The sequence below is a fragment of the Centrocercus urophasianus genome, unplaced genomic scaffold (genome assembly GCF_019232065.1).
Source record: "Centrocercus urophasianus isolate 14NV4802_14NV808 unplaced genomic scaffold, USGS_Curo_1.0 seq_9, whole genome shotgun sequence".
Classification (NCBI taxonomy): Eukaryota; Metazoa; Chordata; class Aves; order Galliformes; family Phasianidae; genus Centrocercus; species Centrocercus urophasianus.
Genome location: NW_024885532.1, coordinates 22,369,768 through 22,384,401, shown reverse-complemented (window position 1 = coordinate 22,384,401; position 14,634 = coordinate 22,369,768). Strand labels below are relative to the sequence as shown.

The 14,634-nt window shown below is 42.9% G+C and overlaps 1 protein-coding gene across 1 annotated transcript in view; it reads left to right on the top strand.

Annotated features, from left to right (window-relative positions):
• Positions 1-13,196, top strand: part of SIAH3 (siah E3 ubiquitin protein ligase family member 3) — a 37,014-nt gene extending 23,818 nt beyond the window's left edge. Inside the window, exon 2 of the mRNA XM_042839030.1 lies at positions 12,456-13,196. Coding sequence (XP_042694964.1) covers positions 12,456-13,049 — 594 coding nt within the window. The 3' untranslated portion in view covers positions 13,050-13,196. The remainder of the gene's footprint in view (positions 1-12,455) is intronic.
• The last annotated feature ends 1,438 nt before the right edge of the window (positions 13,197-14,634 follow it).

Below are 14,634 nucleotides of genomic sequence, written 5' to 3'. Positions count from 1 at the left end.
CTGCTGGATCAGAGTTGGCCAGCAGATTGCAGGGTCCACGGAGCCCAGGCTCAGACAATGAGAACACGAACTGTGGGTATGATGTAAAGATATTTCCCTTAAAACTTGAAAGAGTTTTCCAGCGCTGAGGATGCATTGGAAGCAGATCAGCTACCTTACCTGGTAGCAGGAGCCAGTCTGCAATCAGCATCATGCTAAGTGTGCAGGCTCTAGTGAGGCAGCTGGCGTTAGGCCTATCTATTTACCTCCTTTTGATTCAAAATCTCTTTGGTGGGCAATTTAACCACAGGTAGTGATGGAGGCAAAAGGGCCAAGCAAGGACGTGGTTAACTGCTCCTTTGTCCATATGAAGGCTAATTCGTGGTGGGTAGATTGCACTTCCAGGTAGTAATGGAAAGAAGACGGTGCAAATGGAACATCCTGCTGGGCTCCTGCAATTCAGATCCGCAGCTCAAGGTCCTGTTATCTCTGAGCTTTTCCCACAGGTAATTCCAGGCAGAGCCTCTGGTAAAGGCTGTGCTCATCTCATTATTGATTCAGTTTTTGTGACAGCCCTGCTAGGGCTCTTAATTTCTTGTGTTAAAACAACAAATGAGATGACCCAACTGTAATCTCTAATAGGTATCATGGGTCAGTAATCATTCATTTGTTATAGTGCCTCTCACCCGGAGGACGGAGATGAAAATTTGTCCTCCTAATGGCAAGAGCTATAAATTAATTTTATTTCACTGTTGAATCTAGAAGTCTGAAAATTAGGATTCTCAGTCCTTAGCTGGGAAGAAAATGTGTCTGCTCAAGGGATTTTCTGCATTAGGCAAATAGGCAGCTCATAATCACCCATTAAACAGTTGCTGTGGCTGTCTCCTGCCACCACTGCAGCTCCAAGTCATGATGATTCTGCTGTGCTGAATGTGGCAAAACTTTTTGAGGCTGATGTCCAACCTCATGGCCATGACCCCAGCTCTGCTTCAGGCCAAGGAAAAGAAGTGAACACCTTGTGTAGGTACCATACCGAAGTTTCATCTTTTCCTGAAGATGGGGGTATTCAATAGGGGAATGATTAATTACTTCACATTATACATACACATTTAGGTGAGACAAATCCCATTAAAAAATGTATCTGGTTGTTACACTTGTTTTTTCTGGTAAGAAATTCTGTCCTTCTTGAAGGACTTGGAAGCCCGGTGTGTATAAAAGCTGTTATTCTAAGATAGCGTGGATTTACTGTGAATTTGGAAACTGCAAGATGGGCTACCACTGCATGCCCTTAGGGTGAAAGGAGGGAAATAAAGAGTTTTAAGGACAGATGCAAGCTGTGTAGACAGAGCACAAAACTTGTTGTGTGTAACAGCCCTCACTAAGCAAGTCCTGCCCACCCTACTATTTCTCTAACCCAGCACAATGATTTCCCGAGCCCAGTGCTGCTGCTGAGGTACCTCTGACAACTCACTGACCAATGCAACTCACCAAACCAGCATAAAAGCGGGCTAACAAATCAATTTTTAAAAAGGAAATAATTTTCTGCTGGTTTAGAGTTGAAGTAACTCACCAAGTAGGCCAGGTGAATACCAGCAAAAGAGAAGACAGAAAGCAGAAGAGGAGAAGCATCTCATCTGGTGGCTGAGATGTCTCATGCAACCTCTACCCTGCCATTCTCCACTGGAGGCTTTCCATGCTGTGTGAAATCAGAATTTGCAGAAGCAAGGACTGCATCTGGGATCTCAGCAGCCAGAACCTCAGGGTAGTTGTGACTTCTCATATGCATTCATGCTGTTTCCTTGATACTCCACTACTGAGCTGCCACACATCTTCCCTCCAGCTCTGGAGGCCACTTTGGAAGGAGAAGAGAGGTTTGCTCTAGGAAAGAAAGGCTGGAATGCCTTTAATGTGGTGAAATGAGTGGTTTGTCATCTTATTCAATATTGTCACAGAAAGCTCTATTTAAAAAAAAAAAAAAAAAAACCTGCAGAAAGAAAATACTCCGAAAATACACCAAAAAATATCCACCCTAACCTCAAATCATCAAAGACGTTAAGTGTAGGATGGAGAGCCAAAGAGACAAAAGCCAACAAAGGGAGGACATACTGGACAGGCTACGGCATGGGATTTCCATCAATGAAAATTCAGTAGCATCCAGGAGCTGTGGCCCTGATGAGTGATGGATTCCTCACATCTAGGTCATACCAAATTTCCCCATGAACAATAGAATCATTCCCTGGTGACAACTCTCTTACTGGCAGCATATGAGGCCAAAGATGAGGTGCTGGTGAAGCAAGGGGATGACAGGGATTACCTTCCACAAAAGGACAGTGCTTCAAGAGGGGAAACACAAGGCCTCTCCTGGCCAGGCGAGAATTTTTGTCTCAGATTTGAGGCGTTCGGACAGGGCAAGGTGAAAAAAAATGACACACAGAGAACACAGCTCTCTGCTCTGCTACTTCTGTAGGCAGAGCATTGCACATCCAGGAGATGTTGAGCTGGTATCTTTCCATAAGCGTGAATGTTATTTTAGAAGGAATTTTTATTATGATTATTTCAAAACCCTTTCAACCAACCTATTAATAGAGATTATTTTCTTTCTGTAGGTGGAACATTGTCTTTTCTGGCTGAGCTGAGCCTTCCTTTCTGTTCTTTCCCTTCACCTGCATTCTCTCTGTGTGAAGAAAACTTCTAGAACAATTATCTGAGAATTAGAGGGGGAGGAAGAAGAAGGAACAGGCTATGATTTGTACAAAATTAAAAGAAGTATGTGTGATATAAAACCAAATGTTCCCACATAAATGCCCATTTCCTTGCTGCAAATGGTAAGGGACTGAACCCAACTGTGACAAACCTGGTCTAGGCATTCTGTGCACCATCTCATCAACAGTGTGACTTGGTCCATTGAGTAAATGCTTGGCCAGGATATCTCTGTGGCTGGGATGGGCACATCTCTCCCACCATGAGAGGTTGCAGATTTGCTCTGCAATCACCCCTCATCTCCTTATCAGCAATGTATGTGCCATCCTTTGGTACTCTTGGTTGTGTTGCTGAGAGAGAAGTTAGTGAATTTAAATGTCATGTAATTTTGATAGCTGGATGTTGCCTGATGGAAGGGAAGCATTTTGATTGTCTAGGGATGGATTTGGTGTAATTATCTAAGATGACAGTAGCAAATCTGCTCTTCTTGAGACCTGCTGTTACTGTAGTAACTTGTAAATGAATATTGGATGATGAGTTAATAGAGCCAGTCTGAACTGGCAAGTTTATGAGCACAGTGGGCAATCATTTCTTCTTTTTTCTTTTACTCTTTTCCATATTAATATCTTCTTCAGTGCAAACGTAAAACGAAAAATCAACAGGTCAGATATAGGGCTCCTGTGAACTCTGCCTTCCCTATCAGACACAGCAGATGAAGCCTGGAACTACTTTATCACTTTGCTATTAATTAAAGCCTTAAATGGTTTTGCACTCTATTAACAGGCATTATACAAAATACAAAGTGGATAAAGGATGAATTGAATCTTCAGATATTCTACAATTTGGATTATCTTTTTTTATATATGCAGACCACTCACTACATCACCCACAGACACAAGCAGTACTGCATTGTGAGAGATCTAGTAATAAGAAGCAGTTACACAGTACCCTTCTGGAGCAAGTGCTGGTGGCACCTGCCTTGGCTTCTAATTCTTTTCCTGTCCTGCCAATAGGAACACAGAATCACAGAATGGCCAGGGTTGGAAGGGACCTCAAGGATCACGAATCTCCAACCCCCCTGCCACATGCAGGGCCACCAACCTCCACGTTTAATATCAGACCAGGCTGCCCAGGGCCCCATCCAACCTGGCCTTGAACACCTCCAGAGACGGAGCATCCACAACCTCTCTGGGCAGCCTGTTCCAGCACCTCATCACTCTCTCTGTAACTTCCCCCTGATATCCAACCTAAATCTTCCCTTCCTCAACTTAAAACCATTTCCCCTTGTCCTGCTGCTATCTACCCTTTCAAAGAGTTGACTCCCCTCCTGTTTGTAGGCTCCATTTAGGTACTGAGAGGCTGCAGTTAGGTCCCAAGACAGACCCCTGGGGGACACCGCTCGTTACTGGCCTCCACCTGGACATAGAACCATTAATCACCACTCTATGTCTGCGGCCTCTCAATCAATTTCTTATCCACCAAGTGGTTCACCTATCAAATCCATATCTCTCCAATTTGGAGACAAGGATATGGTGGGGGACCATGTCAAAGGCCTTGCTCAAGTCCAGGTAAATGACATGGGACATGTTCCCTTTGTCCACCAATGCCATCACTCCAATAAGGTATAAAATATTCATCTAGCCCAAAGAGGGTAGACATCCCCATGCCCCAATCCATCAGCACTGCAATGAATCAGCAAGTACTCTGTACTATGGTTCTATTGTCCCAGCATTGTGCACCAGTCCTAAAATACCACAATGGGAATTTAAGTTGCAATTTAGGCACTGAGGGTGCATCCCACTCCCCAGGCCAGCTTCTCCCAGATCTGCAAGAGCTCCAGCCCCACTGTGGGACTGCATATTGTGCCAGAAGTTTAATTTGCTGCAATAAAGGAACCCCTAGCACCGAAGTTTCTATACTCCCAAGAGAGGAGGCAGAGCATGTTCTGGCCTCTAAATGCCCACCTTTCCCACCTCTGTTGTTGGTGGTAGCTGCAGTTTAGGCTCTGTGCCTGGAACTGTCCCCAGCAAATCTAAAGAAGGGCAACAAGGCTGGTGAAGGACTTGGAGAATATGCCCAGGAGGAGCAACTGAAGGAACTGGGACTGTTCAGTCTGGGGAAGAGGAGGCTGAGGGGAGACCTTATTGCTCTCTTCAAATACCTGAAAAAGTGATTACAGCAAGAGTGGGGTTGGTCTGTTCTCACTGGTGATAGGTGACGACAAGGGGAAATGGCCTTAAGTTGTGCCAGGGTAAAGTTAGGTTGGATATCAGGAAAAGCTTCTTTACAGAAAGGGTTGCTAAGCATTGGAATATGCTCCCCAGGGAGGTGGTTGAGTCACCATCCCTGAATGTGTTTAAAACTGTTTGGATGTGGTGCTCAGAGACATGATTTAGCAGAAGGATGTTAGAATTAGGGCAGTATGGTCAGGCTGTGGTTGAACTTTAAGGTCTTTTCCAACCTGAGCAATTCTTTGATTCTACGAGCAGCCAACTGCACCTCAGGGAAGTTCCCCAGGCTGGAATCAGAGCCCATGTCCACTCCTTGCGTGCTCACAGTGGCAGAGCAGCTCCTGCAGAAGAGTGCTCTTGACCAAAACAACCTCATTTCAGCTCCTTGCGTGGATATCTCTGTAAAAGGCTAAAGGATACAGGCCATGTGGCCTTGATGGCTTTTTCTTGAGGAACAAGAGCAGCTTTCCTCTTAGTTTCAAAAACTCTTCAGAATTTCCAGGAAACTGCTCTCAAGGGTTTCTCTCAACAGTCCCTAAACACAAGTAACGGAGAGTAGGAAGCGAGCAGAGTTATATGGATTCTGTGAGCACATATTTTAATTCTTTTCATTCTTCATGCCAATTCAAAGCCAGGATGCCTTTTTTTCTCTTATTACAGATCTTAAATATAAGACTGATACTTTGTTAAGCCCTTATAGTCTGCACAAGACAATTACTGCAGAGCAGGTGATATATATCAACTTGTTATCTCAGGTAACAGTGATAGGACAACAGGTAATGGCCTTAAGTTGCGCCAGGGGAGGGTCAGGTTGGATATTAGGAAAAAATTATTCTCAGAAGGAGTGGTAATGCATTGGAACTGGCTGCCCAAGAAGGTGATGGAGTCAACGTCCCTGGAGGTGTTCAGGAGCTGTGTGGATGTGACACTGAGGGATGTGGTTAATGGGCATGGTGGGGATGGGCTGATGGTCGGACTAGATGATCTTAGAAGTCTTTTCCAACTTTGATGATTCTACGATTCCGTGAATTTGTCAACCCTCCAGATGTCCACAGGTCAAGCTGCTTCTTTTTCATCTCCATGTTTTTCATATATTTCGGTTAGCAAGTATCTGTGACAGATGCTCCACAGGAATCACTCTTGTGTGCAGTTGTGCTTGTATGTAATGCAGATATTTTATTCCTCAAAGCACAGAAGGTGATCTCAGACTAGATGCAGAATAAGAACCAATCAAAAAAGGAGCTAAATTGGTATAGTTTGTCTGGATGGTCACAACCCATTTGCAGCTTGGCTGAGGGCTAGTGAGGTGGTTCATCTCTCTTCAGCCTGAAAAATGGGAAATTTTGTTATCGTCCCACATGAGAGGTTCATCAAAGTTGTTTTTTGAAGCAGGAGAGCTGGAGATCATGACCTCGTTCCACCTGGTTCATGTCTCTGCTTGGGTTTCCCTAGGAAAGCATGTACTCAGCTAAGATGCTTTACTGGATCCTGTCTATATTTCATTATAATGATATTGTTTCAGTGTACTGAAGGATTTCAAGTTTCTTGATTTTTTTTTTTTCTTGCACTTCAAAACTGCCAGACAGTTTATTCTGAAAATCTTGCTTTTTGAAAAACAAGCAAACTGTCTGTCTTTTGTCTTTCCATCCAGGATACATTAAAATGCTGCAACTCCTTTTTTGTACACATATAACTACCACTAAAAGCAATTTTCTTTTTTTTTTTTTTTTTTTTACAAAATACCTCTTAAGATGCGTGACTCCATTTAAAATTCAGGGTCCTCTGATACCAGGAATCGTGGTGCTGCAGAGCAGATGTGGACTAGAGCAGCGTCTACTGCATGTTTAGAGGTGTGTCATTAGCATGAGGAGAGCCATTAACACATACCATGTGCTGTGTCACCAAGTCTCACTTGGTGATGTTGTAAAGTGAGATTAGCAGAATGAGCTTGAAGTTGTCTTCTTGCTGCCATTTGATAAAGGGGAAAACAGCTATATCCACTGCCAAAGCTGCAACTAATATTCAGTGCTTAAGAAATTCAACTGATGCATTCATAATTAATAGGATTTTATGTAATTAAAATTTTAAATAAATCCTCAACATGAGCCCTGATTTGGGCTTCTTAATTTCAGATATGGAAGTAGAGCTTTTTACAAAATAGGTTGAGGGGCTTTTTTTCTTTCTTCTCTTTTCTTTCATCTGAGAGATTTACAAAATCTCATTAGCATAATAATAATTAAAAAAAAAAACAGGAGAAGAGAAATTAAATGAAGACCAGGATTAAAGGCTGACTAGTCTCTTCATGTCACCTTTATAGTTCTTTGGAACATCTGTCCCTCGTGGTGGGTGTAAGTAGCATGGAGGTAGATATTAGTGGGTGGTGAAGCTTTTATGAGGCAGAAAGAAGCTGAGAATTAGGAAATTATTGGAGCATTTTCCATACAGATGAGAGGAAGAGACAGAGCCCCAAAACCAGGGAAAAGGAAGAAGATGGTAAGAAAATTGAAGAAATAGTACATTTTACTACCAATTTGTTGCAAGAGAATCTCCAAAAGTAACTGTAAAGCTCCCAGCAAAAGCATCTGCTGTGGTCAAAGGGCTAGAGCACGGGGATCTAGGGGAGCTGCATCCTTTTCTTGGACAAAATCCCCAAAAAGTCGCATACCCCAAGATGTGAGTTTGAAGGCTGGACTACTCGGTGGGTAAAGAATTGGTTGGATGGTCACAGCCAGAGGGTAGTGGTAAATGGCTCTGTGTCCAGGTGAAAGCCCATGATGAGTAGTGTCCCCAGGATTCCATCTTGGGATTGATGCTCTTCAATATCTTTATCAATGACATAGACACACAGACAGTGGCATCGAGAGCACCCTCAGCAAAGCGATGCGGTTGACACAATAGAGGAAAAGGGTGCCTTCCAGAGGGACCTGGACAGGCTTGAAAAGTGGACGCACAAGAACCTAATGAGGTTCAACAAGGCCAAGCTGTCCTTGGGTTGAGGCTATTCCAGACTGGGAGGAGAACTTGAGAGCCACCACATGGAGAAGGACTTGGGGGTTCTGGTGGATGAAAAGCTGAACATGAGCCAGCAGTGTGCTCTTGCAGCCCAAAAGGCCAACTGTATCCTGGGCTGCATCAAAAGGAAAAAATCATACAAATTTGCCCTGAGGATGGATGATACCTCTTGCATGTAGAGAGCAGTGCCTAGGGGGACGCTGCTTTGGTCTCTCCCAGGATGAAGTGAATTACACTTCTGAGTTCTCCTTGAGCTGTAAAAGGAGCTGATGCACTTCAGACTTAAACACCTGCTCCTCATGTTTCAAAGTTAGAACAGATGAGTCATACCTGGAGTGGTTTGTGGAATTTTTAGCAGTTTAGAAAGTCTTTAGACTCTTTAGAAAGTCTATAGAAATGTTGGGACAGGACCCAGAGACGCTGTGTCTCAGCTTCAGATGTAAGTATCTTCCATGAAGAGAAAAGCACCACGTATTTGTAAATTGCTCTTTGCCTAATGTACAGAGAATTACATTGTAAGAAACCACATCGTTAAAAAGACATTGGTCTGTAAGCAGCAGAGCCTGCTTTCCTGTGGCTTGCATTTCATGACTGGATTATCTTACATTTAATGAGGATCGTTCTGACTAAAGGCTTTTCTCCTGTTAAAAAAGACACTGTCTCATGTGGATTTTCTGGTGTCTGATATTATATTTGGACTCAAGCTGCAGTTGTTTATGTTCTCCTATCTGAAAATGTTATTTGCCCATTTGGCAAGATGCTCTTCTCTGGAGACATGAAAGGGTTAAATCTCTCAACCTGCCCAGAAAAGTAGTGAGATTAGTCTTTGACTCTTCTATCATGCTTAAATTTGGCTGGAATGGACCAAGAAGATAAAAGACTATTCAGAATGAGATTTTTGAAATGTTTTATGTCTGTTCCACCTTTTAGTTTTAGAGGCTCAAGTAACAGCCATATGAAAGACAAACAAGTGCAGAGGCACCCCTGCAGTTACAGTTCTACCCCAAAAAATGTAAGTTAAAAAGCAGTTTTTCTGTGAAACGTTTTTCACAGAGACTGGGAATTTTTTAAATATTTCTCTCAAAATATTACAGAATTCACATGTTGGAAGCAAGAGCGTTGAATAATTCAGAAATCAGATTTTCAAAATCCTTCTCACCACGATCAGAGAACAAAAATAGATCATGTGGTTTGCACAGGAATTCTAGAATTTTCAACAAACTTGAGCTGAATGAGGTTGGACCAAAAAATTAATTGCAGAAACAACTCATAAGAACCTTTCAGGAATGGAACATGCTGAAGGGAATTCTCATTTATTTGCACACCAAGAAATCACAAATGAAGGAAAGGAGCAATATACGATGAATAAATTGCTCACTGAAATTTATTTTTCTTGTTCCTGAGTCATAAAAGCATGATTGTCATATCATGATTTTGGAGATACCTCAACTTTCTTACTTTGAATACAATTTAGACCAATGAGCTACCAATGCACTCCATGCTTATCAAATTAGGAGAATGCATTTCTAAATTCAATTACAGCCTCAGTGGAAATGGTTTCTCTGACTCTGGTAATCTTTGGAGAGGAATTATACACAGTCTATAAAGCTTTACATTTCAAAACCCAATTTTGAATGTTATTCAAGAGGTTAATTTAAGATTCATCTTCCAAAAGAGGAGTTAAATAAAACTGATAGAAGGCTGGAACTTGTCGAGTGGTTGAGAGGTTTATCAGCATGTGAGTATGAGTTCATTAGTTTTAATTAGTATAATCACTAATGTTGCATTAACAGTTTGGTGAGAAAAAGTAATTGCTCACACCCACTGTATTAGATTGGGAGATTAGAATTCATTTTACGAGGCAATTAGCATTTCAGGGATTTTTTAAAAGGCTTTTACGATCTGCCATTGCAGAGCTTCCTTCACCAAAAGAGTTTAAATTAACCATAACTTTCATCTTAATGGGATGCAAAAATTAATGTAGAATTAAGTGTGAACCAGTCCTCTGCAGCAATCCCAGAGCGATAAGTAGGCAGCTAAAGCCACAAACCTCGATTAGCTTATAATGACCTGCTTTATTTCCCAGACAATGATAGTCATTTATCTGTCCTCAATTCATTATCTTGTTGAAAAGTTTATATTCCTGAATTTTATACAGCAAAACAAATAAAAAATGAGGAAAGAAGGAAGCAGAACAGTACTATTAAAGTAATAACTCTCCAAAGAAAAAGCTGGAAAGTTCAATAACAGCATTTAAATAGTACATTATTCTTCATATCAGATGTCAGAGAACGTAAAAACACCTCGCTTTTGTGCTCAGGGTCTTGGGAAGAGCTATGCACTATCTGGATGTGGCCCTGGGCATCCTGCTCTGGGTGTTCCTGCTGGAGCACAGTTTGGAGCAGAGGGACCCAGAGAGCCCTGCCAGCCTCAGTTGTGCTCCGGTTCTATGATCCTGTGAATATGCAACAGCAATCGTAACCCTGGCCTGGCCATCACATCCCTCAGACAAATGGAGATTCTGAATGAACACCAAGAACTTTTATTGTCCTGGTTGGCAAGGAAACCCTGGCTGTCTAAGAGTTGGGATAGCTAACACAAGAGGTTCTCTTCCAAATTGTCTTGGAAAGCAAAAAATGCAAATTCTGGAGGTGGAAACTGATGGCAGCAGTAACAGAGAGCCTCAGAGACAGCATTACATGGACACACATCTCACAGGTTGCACCCTCTTGTTCTGCTTTTATTGGTTATGCAGATGTACTCATCCCAGGGTTATACCCACTTTGTATTTTTAAGCTTTTCCCTCACCAGTCCCTGTATAGAAACACCTTTCGAGAAAGATGGTGGCAAAATTACAGGGTCTCAAGCAGCAGGACATGTGTATGGGCAAGAGAAACCTTGACTTATCCCACCCAATAACTCTAAGCAATAAACCCATAGCAGACTGTAGTCACTACCATTTGGGTATTGGGAATTATAAGAACCTTTAGAAAACATACATTGAAACAAAATGTATGCATTTATATATATATATATAATCTTAATTCTTATGCACCTTACAAGCATCTCCAAAACAGTTCAGGAGATAATCTCCCCTCTACATGGAAGCATCTAAAATTGAGGTCTGACCAGGCAAATTGGATCTTAGCTTTAGTCTCTCTGGCAGCAGCCACTGCCACATTTAAGAGGTGAATTACTCCAGCCAAGGTCAGAATCAGCTGGTGGAAAGGGCTGCATCCCTCTATTGACTACAGAGACAGTCTAAGGTAACCAGGTTTCTGTCTCAGGTGGCTGAAGTAAATGCTTAAAATTAGGCTGGATGAATCATGATCATCATGTGGATGCCTGAGGGTTTGCCTATGCATGAAGTTATTGCAGCAGAGCCATTACTCTTCCCAAATACCATTACATGTGGACACTCTTTTGGTTGGATAAAACTTACTCATTTCTCTTCAACAATGCCTGCTTGACAGAAGAAGTGCAGTTTGCTTCCTAGTCATTACATGCTATCATTCTGCTAGAGCCTCTGCCTTCCCATTTAGCTGCCTTACTTTAATCCAAATTAACTTAGCATTCTAAATTTACCATCTATCTACCTTCAAGAGCCATTTAGGATTTATGGAGGAAAGTGCATCAGTTAAGCACAAATACATTGACCAGAAAAAAATGAAGGAACTGTATACAATAAAAACTGACTTTTATTTCACGAATTATGGGTGTTATAAAGCATATCATTTCAGAAGAAATGCCTGTATTTGCCAGTGTGTTTCATTAAAGCATAATAAAGCTGTACATATTTCATTTCCTTGTTCTGAGCTGCAAGAGCTGTAACCATATAAAATGCCCCATGCTGTCCTTGTTTTGTAGGGCTTTTTTTTCTTTTTAATCAGATTTTCCCCCTGAACTAATGAAATTGCTCTTGAAACACATACATCACTTTCATTTAAGGTGACTTATCATGGCTCAAATGGTTTCTCTCTTCTGGAGAACAAGGCATCTGCTAGCATATTTTGCTGTGCAAATCCAGGCTTGTATCACCTCTGATCTCAGTCTGGTTTAAGGAGTGTTGTGTTCTTGGGGCTCCCTCTGATGCTGTTTTAGTTGGGATATCAGGTGACTGGTGTCTGTGGGGTCTGCACCCTACATATCTGCACTGGTTCCTTGCTCACCTACTATTGTTAGCGATTTATCACTCTCTACAACTCCTTGACACGAGGTTGTCATGAGGTTGAAGTCAGTCTCTTTTCCCAGGTGACTACTGATAGGATGATAGTTAATGACCATAAGTTGTACCAGGAGAGGTTCAAGTTGGACATTAGGTAAAACAACTTCTCAGAGAGAGCGGTGAGGCACTGGCACAGACTACCCAGGGAGGTGGTAGAGTCACCGTCCCTGCAGGCTCAAAAAGCATGTAGATGTGGCACTGAGGGGCATGGGTCAGTGGGCATGGTGGCGATGGGTTGATGGTCAGAAAAGGTGATCTTAGAGGTCTTTTCCAGTCTTGATGATTCTATGATTTCTCCCTTCTCCTAGTATGCACCAACCCGTTGTGCAGTTGCACAGACATCCACGGAGCAAGGCAGCCTTCCTCCCTGCCATCACCATGAAGCAGTGCACGACCCCCAGCTGGTTCCCTGCATGTGTCCTCTCTTCTCCTGCCCATGGGAAGGGCACCTGGAGGTGGTGGTGTCCCACCTGAGGCAAACTCACCGCATCAACATCCTTCAGGGGGCAGAGATTGTCTTCCTGGCCACAGACATGCACCTGCCCGCACCTACGGACTGGATCATCATGCACTCTTGCCTTGGCCACCAGTTTTTGCTGGTTCTCAGGAAGCAGGAGAAGTACAAAGGTCACCCCCAGTTCTTTGCCACCATGATGCTGATCGGCACGCAAACCCAGGCTGACAACTTCACCTATCGGCTCGAGCTCAACAGGAACCAGAGGCGCCTCAAGTGGGAGGCAACTCCGAGGTCGGTGCTGGAGTGTGTAGACTCTATCATTTCAGATGGAGACTGCCTTGTGCTGAACACTTCCCTGGCTCAGCTCTTTGCTGATAATGGGAGCCTAGCAATAGGAATTGCAATAACCACCAGCAAAGTTCACAACAGTGAAGCTGAAATGTGAGGGAGAAGAGGAAGAGAAGGAGGAGGAGGAATAATGGTGCTCTAGCTGCTTTGTGAGAGCCAGAACTTGCAGACTTTTTGGGGGGGTCTCAGGTCTTTTATGGTATTTAGTACTGGTCCACAGTGGGCATTATGTAAACATCCCGTGGTTACGGTCTCTGTGTAATGTATTTACTGTTTTGTTAATACAATTTTATGAGAAATTTTAAAGAGGCTGATCAATTTATTGTTGCCTTTCAGCAACACTGGAGACTTTTGGCTTGATGCTGCTCTCCTGGAAAGTACACCAGGATGATTCACAAAATCCTTTGGTTTGAGAATGCCACTTCTTCCATTGCTTGCCTAATTGCTAGGTATTGAGAAGTCCTGCATGTCTGGTAAACATAAAGTATTCCACTAAGGTACAAGAACACTCAATTTTCAATAAATTCCTTGATCACTGATTCAGGAGCAGCTTCAGAGAAGCTGATGTACTGCACTGAGCTGACTGCAAGTGGGCTGGTTTGCAAAAGGCCTCAGACAACCAGAGGAAGCCTGTGCCTCCCCTCCCACCTATATTTTGAAATGTTTACTTATCTCCCCATGTTCCCCATTTTCCTCATCGGCAACAGAGACGTAATATTTATACTGGTTACAACCAAACCCCAGGGAGTTTGTGGTTTCATAGTTCCCTTTGGCTCCTGGGGAGGTAAAGCTCTCCAGACGGACTTTGAACACTGTAGAAGAGAAGTTACTTCCTCAGCTGAGACATGGCCTGGGAAGCCTCATCTTGCATTAAATAAATCACAACATTTAATGAGAAGTCACCATGAGTATGGTTAAATCTCACTCACTTCTCATGATGGGGAACAAAAGACTTGCCAGGGTAGACATGATATCCATAATAAAAAATCAGAGTATTCACCTTTTAGCTACTATTTCCTCATGTATTCAAAAAGAGATTTTCAGAAAATTAAATTTAGGATAGCCCTAAATTTGTACTAATCTATCTACTGAATTCTTTACCCCTTAGCCCCGCAGCTTGTGCAGACAGGCATTGACTTGAAACAACACAGCTGGAATCAAAGAATCATAGACTGGCTTAGGTTGGAAGGGACTTCAAAATCCCACCCAGTTCCAACTCCCTGCTGTGGGCAGGGGTACCACTCACCTGATCAAACTGCTCAGAGCACCATCCAGCCTGGCCTTGAACATCTCCAGGGGTGGGGCATCCACATCTTCTCTGGACAAACTTTTCCCATGCAGCTGGGAATATCTGCTTGTAAATTGGCCAAGAGATTTGTAATGTATTGCTTTAAAAATAACCTTATTTTTTTTCTTCTATATACTTGGGTGTGGGGGTGGTCCCTTTCTTCTGCTGAGCGTACTTCACAGACAGCAGTGGTCACAGAAGATCCTCTCTTAGGTGTCTCCTTGGGGAGCACCAGAGGGAGGTGCTGGCCATCTCCCAGTGCTCGGCCTGGCTGCTGCTGAATGCTTTTCTGAGAAGCAGCCGGTGGGTTGTGTCAGCTAGTAGCAGCAGAGGCTGAGGCTACTTGCCTGAGTCCCATGGAAAACTAAGGAATGAGAAAAATGAGCTAAGGACA